At 35.5% G+C, this 27,976-nt stretch overlaps 1 protein-coding gene across 2 annotated transcripts in view; it reads left to right on the forward strand.

Annotated features, from left to right (window-relative positions):
• The first annotated feature begins 359 nt into the window (after positions 1-359).
• The window catches only part of PDE4D (phosphodiesterase 4D), a 358,961-nt gene continuing 331,344 nt past the window's right edge, over positions 360-27,976 (forward strand). The window contains exons 1-2 of one of the 2 annotated variants that reach the window (XM_053969115.1): positions 630-724; positions 1,308-1,331. In XM_053969115.1, the coding sequence (XP_053825090.1) occupies positions 630-724; positions 1,308-1,331 (119 nt within the window). Of the gene's footprint in view, positions 725-1,307; positions 1,332-27,976 lie in introns of both variants that reach the window. The other variant, XM_053969110.1, reaches the window with a different exon arrangement.

Below are 27,976 nucleotides of genomic sequence, written 5' to 3' on the forward strand. Positions count from 1 at the left end.
CCCGCGCCCTGTCGGCATCCTCGTCGCGCCCTCTCCCACCTCCCTCACATCGCAGCGCTCCCTGACCACCGCCCCCTGTGGGGTCTGCTCTCTCCCGCCTGGGCTCCAGCCTGGCTTTAAATATTTCCGAGCGGGATGCCAGCCCCTCCTCTCCTCCTCCTCCCCCTCTCCCCGCCTCCCCTCCCGCGGAGCAGTCAAGACCCGGCGGCGCGGCTGCCCCGGCCGCTCCCACAGTCGGGCGAGGGGTGGCGCGGCAGGAGCTGTCCAACTTTTCAGCACAGTTTCCTTGCCGCTGCCCGCAGAAAGGCGGCAGCCGCCGCCCCTGCCCGCCCGCCCGGCGCGGCCCGACCGCCGGCAGCATGGAGGCAGAGAGCAGCAGCGGCTTGACCGCGATGCCCAGCGGCAGCGACGGCGGCAGCGACGGTAGCGGGGGTCTCAAAGCCCCGAAGCATCTGTGGCGGCAAGATCAGCACTACCCACCGCAGCTGCGACAGCACCAGTTCCTCCAGCACCAGCAGCACCCCGGGCAGCCGCAGCCGTCTCCCGTCTCGCGGGGCCGCTGCCTGGCCGGGGCTCGCGTCAGGCACCGCGGCTACTCCGACACGGAGCGGTACCTCTACTGCCAAGCCATGGACCGCGCCTCCTACGCCGTGGAGACCGGCCACCGGCCCGGCTTGAAAAAATCGCGGATGTCGTGGCCCTCCTCCTTCCAGGGACTCAGACGGTAGGAGAGGGCTTGGCCCAGCGCTCCGACCGCGCGTGTGGGGATGCGGCGGAGGAGCGCCGCTCCCGGCCGCGGGGACGGGATTCATCGGCAGCCGCTGAGGGGTGGGCACAACGGGACCCCCGTCCGACCGGCCTCGCTTCCCCCGGCGGCAAGGATAAGGAAGGGGTACCCTGCGGTTGCGGAGGCTGCGAAAGGGAGGTGGGCTGGGGCTGCGCTGCCGTGCTGGGGCCCCTGACCCCGGGCTGGGACGCTGCAAGGAGCCCCCGGGCAGGGTTCGCCTGAAGCGGGTGTGACCGGGGCACGGGCGGCGCCGCGTCGTCCCGTACACTCCTGTCTGTGGGTGGAAAAGCGGCCACGAAACACGTGGGTGGGAGCGGGACGGCGTCTGTGCCAGCACGGAGCCGTGAGCGGGGTGGGCAGCGGGGCCGCGCTTCCCCTGCACCCGGCGCCGCTCCGCTGCCTCCCCGGCTGCCCCTCCTAGCTCGAGCTGCCCGCGTTCCCCGGGAACCTTCAGCGCTGCTGCCGAGCGGGAAGGACGTAATTTGTATGATGTTTTCACAAAGTTAATTAAAATAATGAGAGCTCGGGGGGGGGGGGGGGGGGGGTGGGAGACAGTCTGGCAAATCCAGGTTTAGGGTCTTGTTAGTTTGAATGGGCTTAGTTGAGAAAATAGGCTAATGGTTTCTTAGCCAGAGGGTGGACTCCGTCATCTACTAGTCTATTGTTCCCCTTTAAATGAGCTGTGGATTTATTTTTCAATGTGTAGCTTACCAATGCCTATTTTTCCCTTGGTGACTGTAACAGGCATCTGTTTTAAAATCAAATTCTCTGTCAAAATCAGAAAGATGTTGAATCTGAAGAATCAATTTATTATTCGGACTTCATATTTGGTAGCTGGAACCACTTCCTTTTAGTAGAAAGACGCTTGCACTTGAATTTTAAACAGACATTGTGAATAAAGGATTTATGGAGAGAATGGTGGGCAGAAGGACAATACTTGATACTGAGGGACTCTGTAGATTTTTGATTTCCTGAATAATCAGATTTTTATAGCGTGATATGCTTGATGAATAAATAATAGAATCCTTTCTGAACGAAGATTGCTTTGTGTGTTTCTGTGGTGCATCTCATTCCTTATTATGGAGCCTTGGCCATCAATCTGAAAAAGACATACTTGAATATTCTCTGGCAGTGTTTGCTGTATTTCTACCTAACAGTAACCTCATTTCCACTGCATTTATAATCAAGAAATAAAAAGACATTCAGCAATTGTAAACTAGAACTATATTTTTGAAGAAGTAATCTTTAAATATATCTTTTAATATATTTGGTTTCCACATGGCTGTTCTGTTGCTACACATTTGTATCCCTTCTGTGAACTCATTCTTGTCTGAAGTTCATGATAAAATTTTCACCATGTAAGATTTGAAAGAAAAAATAATAAGCTTCAAAAATTAACAAATGTTCAATTTGAAGCTTTTTTCGCTACATTTCTGTTTCTTTTATATAAAAAAACCCTCTAGGGGTCTAGTATTTTTGGCCTTTAAGACTGAGTGCTGAATTTCTGTTTTCTAGTTGCAAAAAAGTTTAATTTTTATAAATCATAATGATTGGCTTGAATATATTCAACATTAAGTGATTAGTGATAAGTGATTAGTTACTGAGGAGATACTAAGTCAAGGTGGAAAGGGAGACTACACATACTATTCCTTTTATTAGGATTTCAGGGTCATTTTAAAATACAATTCATATGACACCTCTTTAAATAGGAATTAAAACTTCAATATTAAAAGTATTTTTGTTTTTTAAGCCTTCATTCTTATAATAAAAATATTGTTTTGACAGGACATGCTGCTTAACTGAGGTTGCTGGATTTTATTTTAATTTTATGGGATTAGTAAAAATGCTTAAGATGTGCTTCCCTTTTGGAAGTAGTAAAGCAAAGCAGAGTAAAGAAGTTCAATGTAATTCACCATCAAATGACTTTCTTAGAATAAAGTCTTAGAGTAAAACATCTTGAATGAAGCTAGCAACTATAGCATGGAAATGCAAAGAGAACTGTAACAAATTGCTTTACAAATATATTCAAGAAATACCAGAAAAGGGATGGTCTTTCAAGGACTTTCATGTCAAGGTTTTAATCAATTACTATTTTTCCCCCTCTTTTTTTGTATAGAAAGCAAAGAAAAATATCTTCTTATTATTCTTGTAAAAGCAGTGACTTGCAAAAACCCCCAAAATTTTTGTAAGACACCTGTCCTTTTAAAAGTATTGCAGTTCCCTTTTCAAATTTAGATATTTTTATATTTCTCTCCTATTTCAACTGTTTTTAGAAGAACATTTCTGAATGGATTCCTTTGGATTTATTGTGGTATAAGTAAATACAAGCTTGTGTTTCAGAAGACCTCAAATTACTCTGAATATGGTGGATAAAACTGTCTAGAACTGGGGAAAATTGTGTATAAAAGTATGGAAAATGCATCAAAAGATAGGGGTAGTATATTACACTGATGTCTCAAATGTCAAAAAATTGAATCTATGTAATTGTTTTTCCAGAATTTATTTTGTTTCACTCTACACATATCACAGTACTGAAAACCTCAATGAAAACCATAAAGGACACTTAAGCCAAATATACAACTTTGAAGTATTTTCTCTTTTAAGTTCGGTAGAGAACTTAAAAATATGTAACAGTTACATTTTTTAAAAGAAATTAAAAGGAGAAATTACATATGCTAAAATTTGAGTTAGAATTGACTAGTACATCTTTATTATTCAAACTGGAGAGAGTTAACATTTAAAAGGTAAAATCAGCTAGCAAAGATTCTAAACTGAATTAGTTGAAAAACACTATGTGCTTGTAGTTTGTGATATTAAATACTGCTTATAATCATTCCAATGCTTTCTCTGTCTCTTCATGACCATCACTAACTTTGCACTCAACTTATTTAGAACAGTGCTGTAGTTCCTTCAAGGAATACAAGTAGCATTTCATTACACAGAAGGATATATCAGGATCATCGACTAATGAATTTTGCTTAAAAGTCAAGATTATTCCTGCATTTTTAAATGAGAAGGTAAGTGCTTTGAATTGATATACAGGAGAGCTGTACAAAAATCAGGATAGTCAAGAAGATGACTGTGATTATCTGTGATCCAGGGGTTTTTGCCAGTTGTTTACTGTGTTGTCTTGTGCAAGTCATTTAATCTCTCTCTGACAATATTTTCTATTATGTAAAAAAAAAAAAACAGAAACAGGGTAATTATATGTTCATGCTGAAGTGAATTTTTAGATAATTTTAGATTTTTAGAATAAAAAGAACTATGAATAATAAATAGTAGTTGTGGAATTGGGAAAGAAATACTTAAACTCAAATAATTTTCTAGTTGATAGTACAAAATATTCTGTGTAATAAATGAAGATATTATGGTTATCTTCATAAATTTCAGGTACCTCTTCGCACATAACTAGCACTGTTGCATGGTCTATATACACAGGCTAGTTGTTCAAACCCCACCTTAGCATTTTTAAAGGTCATTAGTCATATGTCAATCAAATCATCTTGCCATTTCATCTTTTTTTTCACTACTGAAATTTCAGACTGGAAAAATTAGAGAACAAACACCATCAGTCCTAATTTCACTAGTCATGGAATTTCCCAGGATGTTGTATATTTAAAATAAATCTTAGTCTCTTAGTTTCTTTTTGTCAGGTTTCCCAGACAATTACTATTTTACAATATGTTCTCTATAAATTTTATCTCCAGTGTTGTTTTGGCCTAGGATTTCACAAAAACAACTTTTCATCTGTAATTAAATATAAACATCTATGCAATGGTGAGGCAACACTAGGTTTTACAATCCAGTAATCCTTGTGTTCGTTCCCTATTGCTTTCTGTTCAAAAAACTACTTTCATAAGTGAAAAAAAGTTTAAAAAACTACTTTTATTAAAATTAGTTGCTGTCAAAAAAATCTACTTGCTATCTTTCCCTTTCATCTATGGGACTCGGTCTGACCAAGTAGCATTCATTACTACATTCTTTACATATGAAGATTGCTCTAAAGTACTGTTGTTTTTCTTGAAGTGTCAATCTTGTCCTTATACCACTCAATAATAGCTAATAAACCAGAATAACACTCAAAATTGAATGCAGCATAACATTTCAGTTGCCCAGAGGCCTTATTCTGTATTAGGAGAAGAAAGGTTTATGCATTAGTTTCTTGACTTTCTGAGGTCTGGGATATTGTATACCACTCTAATAATTTAGATAGATAAACTCTTGGGCTTTATCTACATATAGAGCTATAAAAATAATGGCTGCTTTGCAAATCTGTTTGGTTCTCCAATAAAATGCACACCTCTTTCCATCCTAAGCCCCATTCCTTCCTTCTGCTTGGTTTGGAAAGCTCCTCTTGATATGTCTTAGATAATGTCTTAGCTACTTCCACACAAACAAAGAAAAAGGAAGAAGAGTGTTTGCCAACTTACAGGCCCATAAATAACATTCTCAGAATTTAGTAGCAGCTTCTAATTTAGAATTTTGTTGTTTACTTGTCTGGCAGTGTATTTTTGCTTTGTTTACTACTATGTAGTACTGGCACCCAAGATGTTAAGATAATTGGCATATGGTATCCCTACCTCAAAGACACAAATCAATTTTACATCTTAGTAAATGTTGGATTACTGTTCTTTATAATTGTCTGTAGAGATAAATTAAATAAGAAACTTATGTTGTCAATATTTTAAGTAAGTGACTATTAAGGGTGTTATTTTCATGTTTTGAAAGGCTTACATTTTCTTATTGTTAGAGTTATGTGACCTGAACTATATGAGTAGCATTAATTTTCATGCTGTTGGAACATGTAAAAATATGAGCTTTAAAAATTCACTTATTCAAATATATTTTAATATGAATGTTGCTGAGAATGAATGGTTCAGATTTCTTAATTTAATAAGTATACACCTGATAATTTAACAGGACAATTTCTTCGTGATCAAACAGAGAATAATCAGGATTTAAACACTTTTTAAAAAAGATGTAGCCATATGAAGTTCTACCATAAAATTATTAACATAACTTTTTAATATGTTCATATATTTTAAATCTGCTTTAATATAGCAATATTATTTGAGCATTAGTGAAGATGTCCGTTGAACATACAAGCTCATGGTGTCAGGTCAGTGAAGCTCAGCTGATGCTGTAAACATGTGGAGACATCAGGTGCACGGCTGAAGGGTAATTTAGGTGGAACATTTGTGTAAAATACTGAAGCAACCTTAGTAAGTTTCTTTAAAAGTAATTTTAAACAGAGTTAAAGAATTTTAACTATATTTTAGTTTTCCTTTAGAGAAGACTTTGGAGCTAGCAGGAAAACCTGCGAGATTTGTGTTAAAACTATGAATGTGAGAGGAAGCTGGGAACATACAGGAAAGCAAGGCAATACCATTTGACTTCTAAATAGTTTGCCTCAATGGACAAATTCCAAGAATTTATTTTTTGCTACTGGAAGGCGAAGGTTTCATGAAAAAGGGGGTTGGACAAACATCACTCTGTGTCAGTTGATAGGGTGATTTGAAAGTAGCTTGGTCCTTGCCAATGTGAATAATGTCAATGTTACTTCCACATAGTCAGTATAAGGTATTCAGCAGATCTAGAAGAGATGAGCTTTATTTGCATGAACAAGAATACAGCTTATTTCTTAGAATAAAAGGATTTTTTGGTATTAGAGTGGATCTACCACAATTTCAGGATCAAATCCAAAGCTCTTCCAGTAATCTAATGAAACTAGATTCAGTAATTAGAAATTAGATTTAATAATGCATGTTTAGACTACATATTTAAAGGTGTCAAGGTGACAATAACATTTGCTAATAGGAATGAAAATATATAGGTAGGATTTTAAATTCTGTTAATATTTGTTTTGATCCTGTTACCTGCATCTCTTCCTTGATGCTTTAAGACCTTAAGTTGTATATAGCAAGGATTAGAGGAGGGAAGCAATAGCTGTCTACTAATAGCAATTACTAATCACAGTTAATAGCTAGGACATGGCCCACATTGTTCACTCCTCAAATTCTTTTTAGAGGTATATGTCCTGTTTCCTGTGTGTTCCTAATTACTTAACATGTCCTGTTCTGGAGATGTCAAACTATACCTTTAGCTTAGTAATGTGGCTGCCATTGTGTGTATGTGCCTGGCTACTTTCAGTTATTTTAAAAAGGTCTGTATTACAGTATTACATGACAGCATTTGTGCCAAAGTTATGAAGTATCTTTTAGTAAAAGTATGTTCCAGTAAAGAAAAATAACCACACACTGATGATAAATAAGACAAATCTGCCTGCTCAGTTAACTTAGTACATGCAAACAAATATGAAAGGGCCAAAGAGAAATTATAGCACTATACAATATAGCACTATACAATCATGGAATCATGGAATGATTTATGTTGGAAAGGACCTTTGTAAGTCACTTGGTCCAACCATTGCTCAAAGAAGATCTATTGAGAACAGATTGCCCAGTGCAGTGTTCAGTTCAGTCTTGAACACTCCCAGGAAAAGAGGTTCTACAGTCTCTCTGGACAAACTGTTTCAGGATTTGACTATTCCATGGTAAAACACTTTTCCAATATCTAGTCTGAATTTGCTATGTTCTGACTTGTGTCCTTTGCTTCACATGATATCATTGTGCACTTCCAAGAGACTCGCTCCATCTTCTTTAAATCCATTCTCTGATCAGGGAGGTAGCATATTTCCCTCGGTGCAGTCTCACAAATGTGTAATAGCTATTTCACAGGTCTACTGGGAAGTCTAGTGCTCTTAGTGTTGTTTTCAAGTGCCATTTATTACATACACAATTAGAGGAATGACTGATTCCTTTGGTAGATTAGTTTACATAGACTATCCCCTCACTCTCTCCTTGTCTGGGATCTGTAACATCCTTTCTCTCTGCTTTCAGGGAGAGAGTTCACCTGCAAGAATACTCAGGAGAAATAAAGACAGGAAAATAGCACCGTGATTTCCAATCAAATAGTTTGTTGAGGACTTTAGTATCTCTCAGAGATGTTATGAATATTTCCACTCTTGCCCCTCCTGCCTTGGCCTAGGTGATCTAAGGCCTATATAGTTCCAGACAGGAAAAATAAGTGTGATTGGAATGATTTTCTCTGGGCCATATATCCACCCTTCTAATTCCAGAAATTAAAACAATGAAAACCAAACCTCATTCAAAAATCTCTGGTCCAATACTTGAACCTATGCTCTGACTGCTGAGCTTGACTTTCTGTTGCTTCCAGTATTCTAAGGTTTCAGTTATGCCATTCTAAAGTTTCGGTTTTCATGACACAATGCCATGAAAACTGGAGACTGCAAACTGGATTTTGAAATCCCAATTACTTTTTTTCTTTTTGCCATTGCCATTATAAGCTCTTCCAAAAGATGTTTCAAAATTTTACCTCCCTGGAAAAAAAATTGTTCTGGACTGTGCAGTGTAGAAAACTTCTCATAAGCTCATCTAACATAACAAGAGAAGCTTAGAGAGAAAAAAGCACAAAAAGCTACCGTCTTTGAGGACTTGAAAGTCACTAGAAAATTCAAATGTGATAAGAGCTTAGCTTTGTTTAGTTATTCCTCCTGAACCAAAGTCTTCGAGCATTATTCACATGAAGAAGTAGTAGTGTAAAATGAGTACTTGGAAATATATGGGGGTGGGGGGGGTAATAAAAACCTCAAAACATCCAAAAATTATTTGGATGTGTATTTTAACACCCACATGCAAAGACAACTGAAACACATTCAGTCACAGAGAATTAAGTTCAACTATGTAAATTTAGAGAGGTTCAATTCGTAATAAGTTTATATTAAATACAGAGCTCATGAGGCAAAGGTTTATTTTCCACTCTTCTAGGATATGTTATAACAGGGGGATGAAATTCTCATGTCTGATTGTGGAACTGTGAAACCATTGGATGATCATCACTCAGTTATCACTACAGTTTTTCAGACCTGTATTTTGACATGTGGTCACATTTGTGCTTGTTTACATCAGATGATTATAAAAAGTAATGAGAGTCAAAGCAGCTGCTATTCATATAACCTTTACTGTTTTGTAAAGGTAATTAGTTAAAGATAAACTATCTTTGTTTGCAATTATTACCTCTACACTCATAATTTTAGGTTAAACTCATAAACTTCCTCTGTTTTTTTACTTATTTTTTTCTCTCCACTTAGGAAATGAAATAGCATGAAGTATTTCAAGGCAAAGTTAGGTTCTCAAGAAACAGACTTTTTATAGAAGTGAAAGGACATGCTGCTAGTGAGAAAATATATGGAAGGAGGATAAACATTCTGTTGAACAGTTTCCTGACTGTTATAATATTGAATAAAAAATACCACAGATTTGAGGTGCTTCTATGTGGATGCACTTGTGGGCGCTCTTTCTCTGTGTCTCTCTCAAACACTTGAGAGAACATCAAATAAAACATTAGTAATGTCCTATCCAATGACAGGATAATGATATAAAGGGCGGCTGGATGTAGAGATGTGCTCCAGGAACTAATGTTTATTTAATTTCCCTCTTTTGACTTAAAAACCTTAGATTAACAACAAATCCATTTCTCTATGCAGCAATGTTCTAGAAATTTTTAGGCATAATCTGTGCTTGGCTGAGAATAAAAACATCTTACAGTTAAGATAGGTATTTTGATATATCTACATTGTTTATAGGGTTTCCCATGTGTGAGCAGAAAAATGTCTCTGGGATATTTAACATTACAAAAATTGCACAAAAGATCTATTTTATTTTCATCAGTGAGTAAAGAATACTTAATAGCATAAAATACAAATTACTCAGTTACTTACCTGAATTCCTGTTTTCCTTTAGTGTGACTTACGAAAATGCTTAAGAAACTGATAACATTAACAACTAGTAACATTCTGAGGACACTAAGAAACAAAGATATTGGATAGAAATTGATAGGAGGAAACAGAGCCTACCACTAAATTTTCACTAAAATTTTCTCGCTAGTCTCACCATTTTTTGGCCAGTGTTCTCACTAGCTTCTGTCAATCTAGCTCTGTAGTGATTTGTTGTCTTTCCTTACGAAATAAATAAATTTACAGTCATGCTTAATGACTCTAACAGTTGCTAATAGTAACAGGAAGGGTGTTCAGCTGGAAAATATAAATTTTCCTAGTGTGGTCAAAAGAGCACAATCTTAGATGTATGGCAGGAGATTGTTCTGAGCAAAGTAGTTTTCCTTCCACCTTATACTGCCAGAAACTCTATATGTCATTAGGAAAGTACAAATAAGCTATCTTCCCATGTTGATCTCCTGAAGACTATTAGATTTCCTTGAATTTATGAGGATTTTCTCTTAGCACTGTATTTTTCTTTTGGAGAGGTTGTACAATATTCAAAGTAACTTTTTTTCTAAAGGCATAGCAGACTTTTTATATAGACATTTAAAAACTGGATGGCAAAAAATATCATCCGTTTATTGGCTTAGAATCTTAAAGATGAGAGATTTCATAGCTGGAAGAGAGCTCATAACAGAATCAGCTGTACCTGTTGCAGATATTTTCTTTCTTGCTTGCTCTCTTGCTTTCTCTTTTGCTTTCTCTCTGTCTATCTTTCTCTCTGTCTTTCTCTCTCTGTTTTCTGTCTTTTTTTTTTTTTCCCACATTTTTGGTGGTCTAATGTGGTAGTTCCTTTCTTTTACACCCTTCCCATTTCTAATACATACCTTTCATTACGTGACATGTCCAAAACTGTTTCAAGCCTTCAGTGCTATGCTGGATGTGCATAGAGCAGAGGCATATACTAAGTGTTCTGCAAGATATGCCTCGTATATTTATCCTAGTTTGATGATTGATTTTTTTTTTCCAACAGCGTGGAAGTAGCCTATCATGAATGTCTTTTAATGCACAGTAATCTGAAATGCTCTTCAACAACACTGCTACCTAATGCTGAAGTTCTACAGTTTCCACCAATTGTGTTCTTGCAAATCCCCAAATTGATATCAAGTACTTTGAGCTCATGAAGCATGAAAAATTACTATAATCAAAACAGCTTTATTTACATCAAGTAACATGTAGTATAGGGTCTGTAGGAAGCCCTATTAGATTGCTAAAACTTTTGATGCAACATTTAGAAGTCTATAAACACCTAGAAGAAAAGCCTGGGACTTGATAGTCCCATTGAAGTAATGGGCAAACATTGATGCTATAGTAGTAGTAGAAGTGTTAGTGTAATATAAGTGCAGGGTAGCATAAAAATAAAATATATAGTTTTGTTGTTTTTTTTTTTTTTTTTTTTAAGAAATGCATACTCAAAGGAAACAAACTAAGTAAGTAACTTGAAGTGCCTCTTTTCTTAGGGTGAAATATAAAGAAAATAATTAAATTATTAATTGTGAAATTCTTATGTCTATTAAATAATGCAGCAATATAGCATAATCTAATGAAAGAAACAACTGACTAGTCCTTACATGGATCACACTCAGAAGCAAAATTATATCAGCAAAATTTCAACTGTAAAAGTTCTCTATACACTTGTCCAGAATGTACATTAACTCTTTTTAGACCTATTTAACTTTTAATGAGAATAAATGCAGTTGAAAAATTAATGACTGGATCAAGGAAGAAGAAAATAGTCAGATATGACAAATATCTTTTGTATTGTTTTAGAAAACCTTGGGGCCTATAATGCAAATTAAAGTAGTTGATTCTATTGCTATTTAAAGAACCTATCTTTTGTTAAATTTATAGCTGCCCTTATTAAGAGTAAGGAAACTTGTGTAATTTGAAGCACAGGTCAGAGAAAAAAAACTTAGTTTGAGACGATGGGACCAAAATTGAAAGAACTAGGAAATTAAACTGGTACAGAAAATTAGAGAAATGAGCAGATTGAAACATATGTGCATTTTCTGTCCTCAAAATATATGATATTAAAAAAATTTTAAGGGAGCATAAATTGAATATTATCTGAAAAATTATGCTTAAGTAGATGTCAATTTATTGCAAATTACAGAACTTAATCACTTCAATTCTTACTTTATATACTTTACATTAAGTTTAAGGTAATGCAATTTACCACGTGCCAGATAGTGAAAAAGAAACACTCCTACTTTCAAGTCTAATTCTCCTTCCAAGAGCTATGTGTAATAAACTGATTGAAGTCTGAATTTCAGTAAACTTTGTCTCTTTAGACTTTTAAACAGGGAGGTGATAAGGCCAAGAGGTACCAGAGCATAACCGTCTTTACAAGCTTATTTCTAAGGAAAAATGCTTCTGTTGCTACTAAAAGACTTCAGTTAAATATGAGCTTTAACATTGCAAAGCTAACTTCATCACTTCTGTGCCCTTCTCACCTAATAAAAAAGGAGAATCAAAAGAGAGTTATCCAGTATAAAATTCAAATCGTTCTAACATTTCTAGCTGTATAGTTTTATTCAGGTAAGAAATGCTTTTCCAAGATGCTGCTCTGTGACAGCAGTGTTTGCAGTCATTAGCAATGTGATATGATGGACTGAACACATGTTCTAAAAGCAGGGTATCAAGTAACAATTCTAGTAGCAATTTACCCCCATTCTTACTCTAGCTCAAATGTACTGAAGTGTTAATTTTTATTTAATTTATTAAATTATTTAAATTTATTTACAGATTTTTGATTCTCCAGATTTACCCTAATTTGCAGCTCAGGAAAAAAAATATTATTGTAGAAAGAAAAAAATCCCACAACTTTAAATTAAAATAATCAATGAAAATTCATAATGAATATCTCAATAATAACTTCATGTTCTGAAGAGTTGAATGTATTACAAACTTAGCAAGCAATTATTTTAAACCTCCTGGAATAGCTTGTTTGCAAAAAATAAGTTTAAAGTGAGTGATGACTTTTAGAGTAGAACACCCCATTTTCAGTAGAAAAATAAATAGACATGCCAGGACATCCTGTGCTTTTTGCTGATTTCATAAGTGCAAAGAATTTGATACTACAGGCGTAAGTTCTTCAGTATCTGATCTCCATTTTTGTAGTTTCTTGCCTGTAAGAAAGGATATATGTCCAGATGATCAACTCGTACCCCATATGTGAAAGCTGTGTAAGAAAATAAAATACGTTTGTGAATATGTATGCCTCAGCAGGAAAAAATATGCTTAAAGACAGACTAAGGTACTGTTAATATTCTGTTTTCAAAGTTCTTACCACAATATATATGTAAAATTGCATGTCTTGAGCAGAAATTAAAACTTACAAAACACTGATATTGAATAGTTTGGAAACATTGATTTCTGCTTTCCTATCTTTATTCTAGGTAATAATGATAATTAACTGTGTGTATTAAACATATACCCATTTCTTTGCTTCTAAGAAATTGTTCTAGGACTTACATAGCTATTTGAGTTTATGACATGGATCGTATTAACAATAAGGATTTTATCAGAGACTAAAAAATAAGTTACTTTGAAAACACTTAATTTCCCAGCTGGATCTTTCAGCTTTAATTTCACTTGTGATTATATCTTCCTCAACATACTTAGTGTCTCTTTTTGTTCTTTATATATTATTAAATTTGGTTTGCCCTAAGTTTAATTTTATGCATTTTAAAGAAGATAATTTCATTTCTATAATTGTTCTAAACTTTAAAATGTGTTTCTGAAAACTGTAGTTAAAATAACTCCTTTTTCAGTAATTCCTAAAATTCACATAAATAAAATCTGCTGCAATGATTATGTTATTTTGGTGGATTTGAAAGGAACTGGATTAAGTCCAGAGAATTTTTAGTGTTGTGTTTTTATTGTAGATTTGTTTAGATTGGAAAAGGCCCTTAAGATTGTTGAGTCCAACTACTAATCCAGCACTGCCAAGTCCATCACTAAACCATGTCCCCAAGGGTACATCTACATGTCTTTTAAAAACCTCTAGAGATGGTGACTCAGCCACTTCCCTGGGCAGCCTCTTACAATGCTAGACAATCCTTTTGATGGAGAATTATCTACTAAAATCCAAACAATTTCCTCTTGTCCTCTCACTTGATACCCAGGAGAAGAGGCCAATCTCCACCTGGCTACAGCTTTCTTTCAGGCAGTTGTAGAGAGTGGTAAGATCACACCTGAGCCTCCTTTAATCCAGGCTAAACACCCTCAGCTGCTCCTCATAGGACTTGTGTCCTGTGTCCTTTTTTTCCTGTGGAGACCCTTCCCTACCTCCATTGCCCTTCCCTGGACTCGTTCCAGCTCCTCAGTGTCTTTCTTGCAGTGAGGGGTCCAGTGCTGGACACAGCACTGGAGGTGTGGCCTCACCAGTGCCCAGTCCAGGGGGACAATCCCTGCCCTGCTCCTGCTGGCCACACCATTGCTGATCCAGGCCAGGCTGCCATTGGCCTTCTTGGCCACCTGGGCACACCCTGGCTCACGTTCAGCTGCTGTCACCAGCACTCCCAGGTCCTTTTCCACTGGGCAGCTTTCCCAGTGATGCTGCCCCAGAACTGTAGTGCTGTATATGGTGTTTTTGTGATTCAAGAGTAGGACCTGGCGGCACTGGGCCTTGTTGAACCTCACACCACTGGCCTTGGCCCATTGATCCAGCCTGCCCAGATCCTTCTGAGATCTTCCTGCCCTCCAGCAGATCAACAATCCTACCCAACCTGGTGTCATCTGCAGAGTGACTGGGGGCACACTCAGTCCCCTTGTTCAGATGATCAATAAAAATGTTAAACAGGACTGGCCCTGATACTGATCTTGGGAGCACCAATGGTGACTGGCTGCCAACTGGGTATAGGTCTGTTCACCTCCACTCTCTTGGCCTAGCCATCCAGACAGTTTTTAACCCAGGAAAGAGTGAGCCATCCAAGTCTTGAACAGCTGGTTTCCCAAGAAGGAAACTTTCCCAAGTAGGAAATGGTGTCAGAGTCTTTACTGAAGGCCAGGCAGATGACATCCACAACCTCTCTCTCACCCATTCAGCAGGTCTCCTTTGTTGTAAAAGGAGATTAGGCTGGTCAAACAAGACCTGCCTTTCCTGGCATGGAACTTATGCTGGCTGTTCCCAACCCCCTTGCACTTGCTGTAGGGTCACATTCAAGATTGTTTGGTCCTTGACTTTCCCTGGATCGAGATCTGTAGTTCCCTGGGTTCTCCTTCTGACCCTTCTTGTAGAGGGGCATCAGATTTGCCAATGTCCAGTCAACTGGGATCTGCCCAGTTGAGCAGGATGGCAGGTAAATACTTGAATGTGGCCTGGTGAGCACTTCTGTGGGCTCAGGACCTCTGGGTGGATCCCATCTGGCCCCACAGACTTGTGCGGGTCATAGTGGTCTGGGAGGTGGCTAACTATTTCCTCCTGGATTATGGGGGCTTTATTCAGCTTCCTGTCCCAGTCTTCCAGCTTAGAGAGTGGATACCCAAAGAACCAAGTCTTATTAACAAAGACTGAGGCAAAGAAGGCATTAAGTGCCTCAGCCTTTTTCTCACTCTTTGTCACCAATCAAGGCTGGAAGTTCTCCTTGATCCTCTTCTTGTTGCTGATGTATTAGAAACATTTTTAGTTGTCTTTTACTACAGTAGCCAGTTTAGGTGCTAGTTGGGCTTTGGCCTTTCTAACTTTCTCTCCATATAGGCTCATGATGTTGTTGTAGTCCTCTAGAATTGCCTGTCTCTTCTTTCAAAGGTCATGAACTCTGTTTTTCCCCCCATTAGTTCCAGAGTTCCAACCAAAGGCGCTAGGATAAGCTATGGTGGATAAAAAATATATATTTGGCCTACATAAATTAAGATTTAATAATATTTATAAATTCTAAATATACAATTTATTTACTATATAGGACAGCTAGTATAATATACATATGATTGATATGTAAATTTCACACATGTATGTGTTTTAATTAATAAAAATGTTACATAGGTGGAAAATAAAATATGTAAGATATATTTTGTGTCTTTTACATTATTAGGTGTTACATTTTGAAGCTAGCACAAACTTTTCTCAAATTTATTAGAAAAAAATCCCAATTTCTGGCACCTTATATATTGCATAAATCTAATTTTATATGAATAGAATGTAGCTGGTTATTCAAAATGATACGAAGCATTCTTTTATTGAGACACAATATCAAATTTTAGAAGCCAGAAAATGTGTATTACTTTCAAAACTGACTCAATAAAAGAAAGTGGTTATTTATAGCCTCTCTATATCTGTTATTAGGCTACCAGTGCCTTAGTTTTGATAGTGTTGAAGCCTCAGATGGATTGATGAGTCATTCCAAAGATCAAACTGTCCTGTAATAAGTCAAAAGATTCTAGAATTTAGGTATATGGAAAGGATTGGAGATGCAAGGAAAAGAGGCAGTACTTATGGGAAACAGTCTAGATCAGAATTTCAAGGTGTCACGAAAAGATTTCCTTCCACAGATAAACCTTCTTGTCACTTATAATTGTGGAGGCAAACATCTTACCTGCAGTGTCTTGGAATATTGTATCAACACAATAAATCAGTTTTTTTTAGTATTTATCTAAACAGTGTAATTGAAAAATACCAATATATTGATGATATATTGATATTGATGATACCAAAAAAGCATCTCCCTCTGATTATGTTCATTCTCAGAAGGAAAGCATTTCTCCAGTGCTTGCACTGTACAGCTTTTAAATTATATGAACTTACATTTCTGCTTCCACTGATTTTGTAAATGCTTCTGAGTTTTATGGATTTCTGTATGATCTGTGAGCACTTTTGCTTCTTGGCACAAGCAGAAAGGTATCTGAGTGAGAGGAAGGTGGTGGAGTCAGATAAAATCACCTTTTCTTTAATTACTTAGAAGGAACTTAATGGCCTTTGGGGAAATATTAAAATTTAACACCAGTAAAATTTATGTGTACTGTAAGTGGTGCAGATGCTAATTTTAAGTAGCTCTTGTTTCAAAATATTTTTTATGTTTCAGATGTCAGCCCTTACATTTGATATTGGAGGATTTTTTTCTATGAAATGCTAATAGTGGATATTACCTGTCATCTGAATAGGCTCGATGTATGGTTTGCAATTAAATCTACAGTACTTGATCCCATGCTGAATTGTTTACTCGTCAGGCTTAATAACTTGAAGTCATATTCATATAGAATATTATCAATATTTTTGCAAATATCAAGGAAAAGCAGTCACTCCACTGGAGAGCAATGTGTTAGTTGAGCAAATTACTCTCTGGTGGATTTCTCACTAGCTGTAAGAAGAACATTTCCAACTTGTTTGAAAATTTGACAAGTGTTAATTGTGAGTTGATATCCTGAGCTGATTTGCAAGTGGGAGTTTTAACAGAGGAAGTAAGACATAGATAAGGAGGGAATAACTAATGACCAACCTTGAAAGGAGCAGCTTCTATTTGATACTACAGAAAGGGGGAAAAGACAACAGGAGATTAGCTAATTTTCTTTGCAGCAGTGTTCTGTATGAATAAAGTATATATAAATTAATGACAATCTGGATGTTAGTATCTTAGCAGATGGATAAGAAAAGTTGCATCTGAGATCTGAAAAAAGAGTTTTTAATTTCAGTGTGCACCTATTGCATTGCACAGAACAGTCCTGAACAAGTATCAGTTACAGAATGTATTCATACTTCTAGGCAACTATGTTCAGTTTTGTTTGGTTAACAGAATCATAGAATAGCCTGACTTGGAATGGACCCAAAAGGATCCTTGACTTCAGCTCCTGGGCCTGTGCAGGACACCTCAGGAATCACACCATGCGCTTGAGAGCATTGCCCAAACACTCCTTGAGCAGTGCTGTGACCACTTCTCTGGGGAGCTTTTTCCAGTGCCTAGCCACCCTCTGGATGAAAAGACCTTTCCTAATATCCAGCCTGAACCTCCCCTGACACAACTTCAGGTAATTTCACTGGCCTCGGTCCTGTCACTGGCCACTGGAGAGAAGAGATCAGTGCCTGCCCCTCCTCTTCCCCTCACAAGGAAGTTGTAACTACAATGGGATCTCCTCTCAGTTTCCTCCAGGCTGTACCATCCTTGCTCCATCTAACCTCAACCCTGTATAGAGGAGTTCTGCATCATATGGATTTATTTGGGGAATTCTATAGGCTTAGGATCATATATATGCTCTAGGACTTGATGTCTTTTATTTCATATTTATTTTTCTAAATATTTTTGGTTTATGATGCATTTCAGTAGGAATCCTATAGCATGATTTTTTGATAAATATGAAATGGTACTTGTGCTGTAATCCATTTGTAAGTGAAATGTGAAAAAAAGCCCTGAGGGATGTCTTCCAGCACGTCTAGAATTTATCTATCAATAAAAGAGAAATGTAGCTCCAGATATTTTCATAGCATGTTCAGCATTCCAGTGAAACTCTATGTTTATTTTGCCAGGAAGGTCTGTTTCACCAACACGTGGGTGATGATTGTCCTCAACTACCTCATTCAACTGTTTGACAGTGAGACTTCCACACCACTACATTTTATCACATTATGACACATCCTCTACTTTTTTTTTGTCAAAACCATCACTTTTAGACCTTCTTGGCTAACATTAATATCATAGTAATCAGAGGAAATTTGTGAACTTGATTTATCAGGGGTACTTTGAGAAGTATTAGATATTTGTGCAACAATTAGATTTATTTCAATTTATAATTGAAATGATATAATATATATATTTATTTCAACTTATTGAAATAGAATTTATTTCTAGTGATATATAATTTATTGAATTATAATTTATTTAAATTTAATAATTTTTTCTCTGTTTATTTTTCCTTTTAATTCAGTGATATAAAAAAGGTATTTCCCTACACTTGACTGGGGAAAGAACTACAAATAACTCATTTACAATGAAGTGGGATTACAAACCAAAAAATTTCTAGCACACTGTGCAGAGGCTATAGCCTGCAAAGTACCTCAATTATTCATAAAGCCCTCACAAAACTCCCATTTTGAAGATTCAAAAATTACTTGCATGAATATTGCCAGCTAAAATGAAAGAACATGCAAAATAATATTCAAGTTTTGTGTAGGTGAATCTCTTGAAAAGTTTCTTTTAGAGTTAACACAAAATAATTTCTTACTAGGTATGTGAGGAGATGATAGTTGAGGAAAGACTGCAACTGAAGAATAAGACACTCCACATTTTCTGTCAGGTTAGGGTGGAAAACAATTTGGTACTGGGATAGTGTCAATACAAACCTTATATATTAGCTTAATTCCCAGCAATTAGTTAATATAGTTATATACAATGGGTAAATAACAGACATTTAGGCTTTGGATACGTGATGGTAATTCTATATAGTACTGTTCATATAGGCTTCTTCTGCACATAAAATCTGCTTCACCTTTAGAAATACTGCATTCTTCCAAATGAAAAAATAAAAAAGGTCAGAAATTTGGGCTGTTCAACAAGTATTTGTCCTTAAGATAATTCAATAGAGTGAATCTTGAAATATATAATATTTGGGTAGATAGGCTTGGCAAGAATTTTTTCAAATATTAATGTGTTCTTATATTTATGTGAATATATAATATTGGTACATGTATATGTATTATGTGAACACTCATGTATATGTGCGTTTCTGGCAATTTATTCGAAGAATATAAAAAGACCAGCAACAGAGAAGTTATAAATGTAAGTTACATGTCTGAACAAACAGCTATTCTGTGTTACTATTAAGAGTAATCACACTGCTTTTGTTGTCTGTGTATGAAGCAGGGACATTCTACTGTCTCTATGTTTAGAACATAATGAAAATTATAGACTTAGTAATAGTAGATTAAATATAAAATGTCTTGAGACTAAGCAATGTACATTAATTATGATTGTGACACCTTTATTAAAATAGAGATTATATATGCACATGAGAAAATATATTAGGAAGAAATTGAAATAAAATAAATCAGTAGTCACTTTATAGAGCATTTGGTTTAACAGACATAAGTGTTCTACACTTTCACTGAATAGGAAGTCTAGAAAAACCAACATTTTCCTTAGGGATCAATCTCAAATTCCATATGTAATTTATTCTTGCTGTAGCTGTATAAATAACAGGTTTGATAAATACAGTTGTAAAATTAACTTCTTGTAAATTTGGGATATATTGGGATGTTCTCTATTCCTGCTTTCATTATTTGGCAGAAAAAGTGATGAGCAAAAAAGAGGGAAGTCTTTCTTACTTTCTAAACCTACAGTGGGAATTCCTACAAATAAACTGGAAACTGAAACTGGAAACAGAGCACTGGAACATGCATCAGGTCTATGTTTTAAGTTTCACCTTAGAGATTATGAAAGAGATCTACCCAGAGAATGGTTATCAAGCACAAGTTCTGTCAATCTATCTATTATTCAATTATTATATATTATTATATGCCAAGTTACCTATTATGTAGTTTATATATGACTCTCCATATAAGAAATTAAACTGTAAGTCCAGTCCCGTTTTAATATGGTGATGAGAATTTGTTCCTCAGTGTTTTCCCCCAGTTTCATGAGAAAGACAGAACTCCTTTAAAAATGCAGGTAAATGGACAGTTTTGCAATCTATGAATGTGTTTTGTCTTCTGAATTATGCCTTGTTGTTTGATAATCAGCTATGGTCACTCTTCACTTCCTTACTACTTAACATAGAATTGACAATAAAAACCCCCAATCTAGCTGTGTAATCTGAAGTACTCTTAATTAAAGGATAAAGTTTCCAAGATGACAAACAGCTTTTAAAAAGAGTTGCCATTTTCCAAAATCTAAGTATAATATAATATCCAATGTGGTCTCCTGGGTTTTTTGTTGTTTGTTTGTTTGGGGTTTTTTTTGTGGTTTTGTTTGGTTTGGTTTGGTTTGGTTTTTGTTTTTTTGATGTGTGTGTGGTTTTGTTTTTTGTCACAAGATATGTTTTTTATAAAAAGTTGTGAACGCTCTTTTGCTGGTAGTTTTGCCAAATGATACTGTCATTTCTACTGTGAGGTATTCTATTTAGTACAGGGAGAAGGTGTGCTGTCTGAAGAGCAGAGAGTAAGTACCTAACCTAATAGTATGCCTTTCATTGCTTTGCTTTTTATAAAACCAATTTACCTACCATATTATTAATTTAAAAAAACCAACAAAACAAAATAAACAAATTCTGCAAGTCTCCTGAGAAAAACTTTCTAAATTTCTAACTACAGAGGAAGACACCTATGGAAGCAGAGGTTATTTCTCTAACTAGGTAGTTAGCTTAAATTCTGCTCTACCACCTTCTGTAAATTGAAAGGCTAATGAAAGTCTGGTGACTTACATGTCAATCTAGACATCCCATATCAGGGTATATCATAAATTGTGAAATATTGAACAGTGAAATGAGATACAGCTGTGGTTTTTGCCCAGGCCTTTTATAGTTTTCATCAAAATATTACTTTGTCTGGTACCTTAGGTACCATCATGTAGGTAATAGGATATTTCTAGAATTTAATATTAAGGGTCTATGGAAGAGTGGTGATACAATGTATATGTAATTGTAGAAGTCTGTAGAACACTGAATTCTAATTTTTTTTTTTTACAACAAACTCATATGTGCAGCCCTTTAGTAGACAGCCTATTATATGACTCATATTTCCTTAAACACTTGAGATTGTGTGTTTCCCTAGAGAAGGGAAAGGATGCTGAATAGTACCTGGTGGAAACGATAACACAAATTATAATTTGTAGTTCAGGTTAATTTAAAATAATATTTTTATCATAGTGCAATTTAGAAATCTTTGTACTCAGAGGATGAGATACTTCAGAAAGGACAGCTAAGATGATGTTGCACTATACAAAGGATTGAAGAATACTGCCATGCAAACCTTTGTTGATGATTACTCTCTTTGAAGAAATGCTCATGTGTGAGTTGTTTCTTTAACAGTCTTCTGTGGGATATGCAGCATATTTTGATACTTTATGATATATCCACCCTCTTTATTTTTCTTTTTGCGTTTATATATTTAATATGGTTTTTAAATGAGATAATAAATGTGGCTAAGAAATTCTTACCATTTTATTCTTTCCATTGCTTGAACTGTTTGACTTTTATCTATATAATACTCTGATTTAGTAAATTTAAGATAGTGAAGAATCAGCATAACACTGAGTAAGACCTACCTGAAAATGTCAAAAACTAATTTCAGCTGATTTCTGGTAGAGAACCTCCAATGTAAGTATTTCTAGGAGAATATCACATCATTTTATTATTGTGTAAACAGAGTTTGGACAGTAAAACCAGGCTCTGACAGATAGCTTTTAACTGAGATTACAAAAACACTGACATGATAATGAAGATGAAATATCAGCAGAATCCTACAGGGTGATCTAGAACACAGTAAATTTAAACCCAGGTTTTCAATGATAAAATTCAAGGTTAGATATCAAAAAGTTAATACTAAAGGTATATAAAAGGGACCAAGAAATCTTTGAGGAAGACAGAGACAGAATTGTAGTGAATAATTCTTGTAAATCTACATTTTTTTCCAATAGTGGCTATATAACATTTTAATATTTTCTTCACTTAAAGTTCTAATATTTCAACACTATAATGATGGCAATCTAGTTATACCTATGCAATAGCTCGTTATTGAAAAAAACATAATCAAGACTCATTACCAAGACGAGACATTTTTAAATTCAAAATGTACATTTGGATTATTTTTTTTTTTGTGGAATTGAGTTAAAAATATTGAAATGTTTGAAACAGTACAATTTACTATTTTTTGCTATTCTTCTGATGAAACTTTTGTGGGCTTGGGACAATACAGCTGGCTGAAAAAAGCTGTGGTTCGTTACTATTTTTCTTTGTATGATCAATTTTACTGCAGTTTTGGTTGCAATCCCTGGTGTTTAACCTGCCTTTTTTTTGACAGGAACCTGACAGAACAAATTGAAATGATAATTTGTCATTACTATACATAAGTAGAACCCTCATAGATATAATGTAGCAAAACCACCATCACATTTCCCCAAACTGTGTTTATTGCCATTTAAAACACTTTTACTGTACAAGGTCATGTTGTGCACTACAACATTTCATTTTTTGTTGACAGTAATTATTCTTCCAGCTCAATGAAAAACAAGTTTGTAATGCTTTTCACGAAAGTGATTACTTGGAGATACTGCCAAATTTTAGATAACTTTTCACATTATTAAAAAGTATATGAGCTTCAGCTGGCAGGAATAAAGACAGAATAATATTTTCTTACATTAATTTTGAATGTTTCACTTTCTGTTTTTTATTGACTTTGTACATTTTAATGATAGTTTTGCCACAACAATAGCTTACAGCCTTTGGTGTGGACAGGGGCATATATGGGCAATAGGAATGCCTGCCTTTGTTATTAACATTTTAGTAGTTTAAAGATTGCTGACCCATATTTATATGTGCAAAGTATCTCATCCTTGAATTAAAGTTCACTCTATAATAGAATTTTTTTGGTACTTGTATATGTCTGCATGTCCATGTCATTGTATATATCTGTATATCTGTTTATGTCTGTATATCCGAAATGCTAAAATATTATTTTAGCATTCATATATAATCTTAATTTACATTTCATCATCAGACAGCTGGTGAAGATTATGGTCACAGTATTGTAAGACAGATGGCAGATTTTTCAAGAGAAATCTTGGCTGCTTTAGGCATCCAATTGAATTATTTGTTTTCACATCTATTCAGCATTGCAGGACTACCTTGGGAACAATGGGAATATTTGGCATAGTAATATTTTGCATCTGCAAGCTGAATACCTTTTATCCTGAACACTCTAAAAATATTTCTTATTATTTGTCATAAAAATTTGTACCTGTGTAATCATATGTGTAAACACAAGTTTCCTTGAGGAAACTCTTATTTAATGTCAACTACAAAGAGTGACTGAAAGAATGTAGGCCATTTTTTAAAAAAGTGTTTAATCTTGAAAAAAATTAAATATCCCTATACCCCATCTAAAATTAATTAAATACTATTCAATGACACAAGTATAATTTGCAATCATAAATAGAATCAGATCCAAACTCAGTATCATACTGTAGGAAATGGAGCTGCAAGGTAGCATCTGTATCTTCTCCTACTAGTAAACTGATACTATTTTCTGCCTTGAGTTTCTGTGTTTAAAGATATTTTAAGTAGCAAGGCACAGGGAGTTTTTTTCTTATTTGTGCAGGCCACTCCAAGAAGAAATATGAGTGTGGGGTGCTTTGTGTCATTTCCTGTCAAGCCAGCAAAGAAGCTGACTCCAGCAAACAGGAGTTAGCAGTCAGTTCTCCTGAAAAAGTAAAAGTAGAGAACAGAGATTACATTTTTAGATTGGATCAGGAAGTATAATGACAGCAGAATGCTGTTACTTTGGAAAGTAATAATCGACACACAATGTAAATCACTAGAATAGAAAATTTAACCAGTTAACTGTTTCATTGAATATAACTTTTGGTCAATTCCTGAAGTTACAACTAGAAAAAATGTGCAGTAAAGCTGGTTCTTGGTAAAAGAGGATGCAGTCCATCACTTTCCTAGAATATTTGCAGCATAAATAATTTTATGCTTCTCTATACAGAGTTTTGATAATATTTCAGTATTTCTTCAAACTGTAACTGTAATTTTAAGTTCTTAATAAGCATTTGTTGATTCAACTGCTGTATTGTACATGTTTTACATCATAAGACTGTTAGGATATATATCTCATTTCAGGATAACAATTCAAACTGATCTCAAACTAACTTACAAAAATCAGATCTGTGATCTCATGTCTGAACTGTCTGCAACAGCTCTACAGAAATTCATGCTAGTTCAGAGTATATGCAAATTTAGGGAGGAGTGCATCAGTATCAAAGCTTTGTTTTCTAAGAAATAAATACTAATTCTAATGTGAGCCAATGGTAGGTGTAGAAAGTCTATAGTCCTGACAGCATGCCTTATTAATAACCCAGACTACCCTTTCCTAAACTTGAAAAATTAGCTTAAGGAACAGCAGAAGTAAGAGAGCCTGCTTAGCTACAGATTGGGGTCTTCCGGTTTATTTGTTCTGGTGTCTGAAGCAGTATGTTCTCAAAATAAATATTTTAAATGAAGTTGCGTCATCCATAAATATTCTATTCCATGTGTGTCCTTCAGATGCAAAGTTCACAGTAAGCCTACTTAGTGAAGCTGCAAATTTTTATCCCTTACCTAGCTGCCTTACAGAATTTACAATCAATAAATAACGTTGCTTTAACTTTCTTAATCTTTACAGTTTCTTCCTTTAATTGGTCAATTTCTTCCAAAGTCATTATGAAAAAAAACTCACATTCTCCTTAAGACATTAACATAATCAGACTAAACATATTGAGGCATTTTTGGTAGCATGATATTTAATATTTTAACCTGAGACCCTTTACTTCTAGCTGAAGGCTTATTTTGGATAATGTTAATTGAAAAAAATTAATTTAAATTATTATTATTTGTTTATACTTTTATTAATAAAACTGTTCTTCACATCAAAATGCAATATTTGATCTATGGAAAATATTCCAAGAGAAGCTAAAAATCCCACATCTCTATAATTGCCAAAAAATAAGTGTAGACAGTTACTTAGAAATATATAGATGTTTATGTTTAATCCTCTATCCATGTTTAAAAACTTTGTCTTATAAAATTAAGTTTCAAGAGAGGGATACCCGTTTATTTACACCTGTAGAATCTCTTGAAGTCTTGTCTGCTATTTCAGGGCAGGTTTAATAAATCTACCCTCCAGCTGCCTCCTTTACTCCAGATGACATAGAATATACTAATTTCTGTATTTAATTAAGTTGTAAATTAATTGGGATTCTGTGGAGATTTTGGTGGGAATAATTTCAAATGATACATCTTTCTCACCTGATTTACTGTGCAAATGATAAGGCTGATTCAAAGGAAAAGGTAAAAAATGCATGGTTTGAGAAGCAAGGAGACTTCATTTCAAAAAGTGACCATTTTAGTCTACAATGGAGTAACATTCTGAGCATCTGAGTTTTGTGTAATTCTTTTCTGCACTTTGTACCAGTACTTTGTTCTAAGGAAAAATTTGTCTGGAGCTAATTTTAGCAGAGAAGAATCCAGGTTCCCACATTGTAGCAACTTTAAAATAAATTTGAGCATCCATAACAAATAATTCTGCTGAAGAGCTGACATGTATAGTTTAAGGAAAAGTTCAGTTCTCTGGTAGTTAGGTTTTTAAAAAATACTATTGAATACAATTATTCTGTCATTTAGCTGTTGAATGTCTCTTTCTCCTCTTTTTTTCTTCATTTGGTTTAGCTCTTATTGCAAATCTATGGCAAAACCAAATATTTTACATGTCCAAATCCGTTAGGTTGCCTGGATTTCTGTTGTTTTTGGTTTTGTTTGTTTTTTCTTTTCTGTAAAAATGTTTATTATGTTACATAAGAAATGACTAATAGATGGCCATATAAAAAATGAATAGCTTTCATAAGATCTTGTTGTTGCTTCATATTCTGAGAGCTGGATGTGCTTGACGTGTGAACAAATTTCTTTCAAGCCCCCTTTTAACTGCCTAACCACCCTGTGCACACGTGTACCTATTTACTTATGAAGCTTTGCCTGTAACATTTTATTTTGTAGCTTACCTAATTTTAACTATGTGGATAACTGGTTAGTTTCTAGTGGTGTGCCAAAATCACAAGTATCTATGTAATTTATTTGGTTTTGGTTTTGAAAACTAGCTTCTGGGACTAGTTTGGAAATGTGACATTTTAACTGCCATAGGGGGGGGACACTGTATTCTGCTGTGAGGATTGAAGAGAAAATCATGTGTTGACATAGTAGAGTGAACTACAGTTATAATTTTGAGCAGTGTTCCAGAAAGAGGTTGTGTGTTATAACATCAAAAAGAACAAAGAGACACCCAAGAATAGCTTTTGATATAATTGAAGCAAAATACTTTTTCATTTGAACAAAATCTAACATTTCAATTTCAGTCTTACAAAAGTGCTAGTACTAATCAGAATGTTATTTATTTCCTACAAGAAAAACTTGCTTAATATTATTCTGAAGCCCTCTTTTTGGTGTGTATTACTAGTATACCTCACCACTGTTTCTTGTTACCTGCTTATGATGCTTCATTGGAGCATTCAAAGAACTATTCTGAACTAACTTGAACATTGTTAAATATATTTAGTAAGACATTTCTCCCCTCTCCCAAGAAACAACTAAGAGATACCATTATAATAAAATACATGCCACTGTTATTGGATGACAAAGAAATTCAACCATTGGAAATAGATAAATGCTATTATTAGGGTGTCAATATGCAGATAAAAAAAAGAGGACATATTTTGTTGTGGTTTTTTTTAATAATAGGGTAAAGTTTGAAAATTTAAACACCAAGCAGAGGTAGTATTGGTTTTGCATGTTGGTATTTAAATCACACCTCAAGCAATATGTTTATGATTGCTACTCCATTAATTAAAGGGAAGAAGAGAAAATTTGGAAATTGCAATTTTTGTTTTGTGGAATGGTGATTACATTTTCAGTGGGAAGAACTAGAAAGAAAGATTTCTAAGGATCCTCGGTAGGATCTGATGGTCGGCTGATTTGATCATTATGGTACCACTGAGCTAATTTAAAGAATATGGGGTCATGGTCTTATTTATTTTTAATTTTCTTGAAGCAAATAATTAAGAACATGACCCAAATGTGAATCAATCCTTTTTCTGGATAGGAAATTTATGCTTACCCTGGGTAGACAGTTGTAACTGTGTGTTGTAAAGTCGTTCCTTCTTTTTATTATTCTGACTCCTGTTCTGCACCTCTTTTTATAAAATATAAACAATTTAGGAAAAATTAGGATGGGCTTTCCCAGTAAATCAGAGCTTATGAGGAGTTTAAAAAAACTGTTTATTTTCAATACACAGTAACTTTCTTCTATAATATGCTTGCAAGTGTTTTTTCACGTTTTCCATTTCACTAGTAGTAGTAGTAAAGACAAAATTCGACTTTGTTGAGGCCAAAGCCCGGATCTTTTTCTAAGGAAGTGGGCCCCCTCTACTGTTAGATGGGAGTAAATGCTGTTGCATGCAGGTTTCTTTTTTCCTTAGTGCAAGTACGATGACGACCTAGGACAGAAAATGCAGTAACCAAAATCTCAGATTTTTTTTTTTTTCTTTCTTCATAATGCAGCATGGGGTTATTTGTAGAGATGTGATATGCTATTTTCATTTTATGCATATGGTGATCACAATCTGTAGAGTCTCAGGAAAAATGAAAGACAGTGTACAGGTCTT

The sequence above is a fragment of the Vidua chalybeata genome, chromosome Z (assembly GCF_026979565.1).
Source record: "Vidua chalybeata isolate OUT-0048 chromosome Z, bVidCha1 merged haplotype, whole genome shotgun sequence".
Taxonomy (NCBI): domain Eukaryota; kingdom Metazoa; phylum Chordata; class Aves; order Passeriformes; family Viduidae; genus Vidua; species Vidua chalybeata.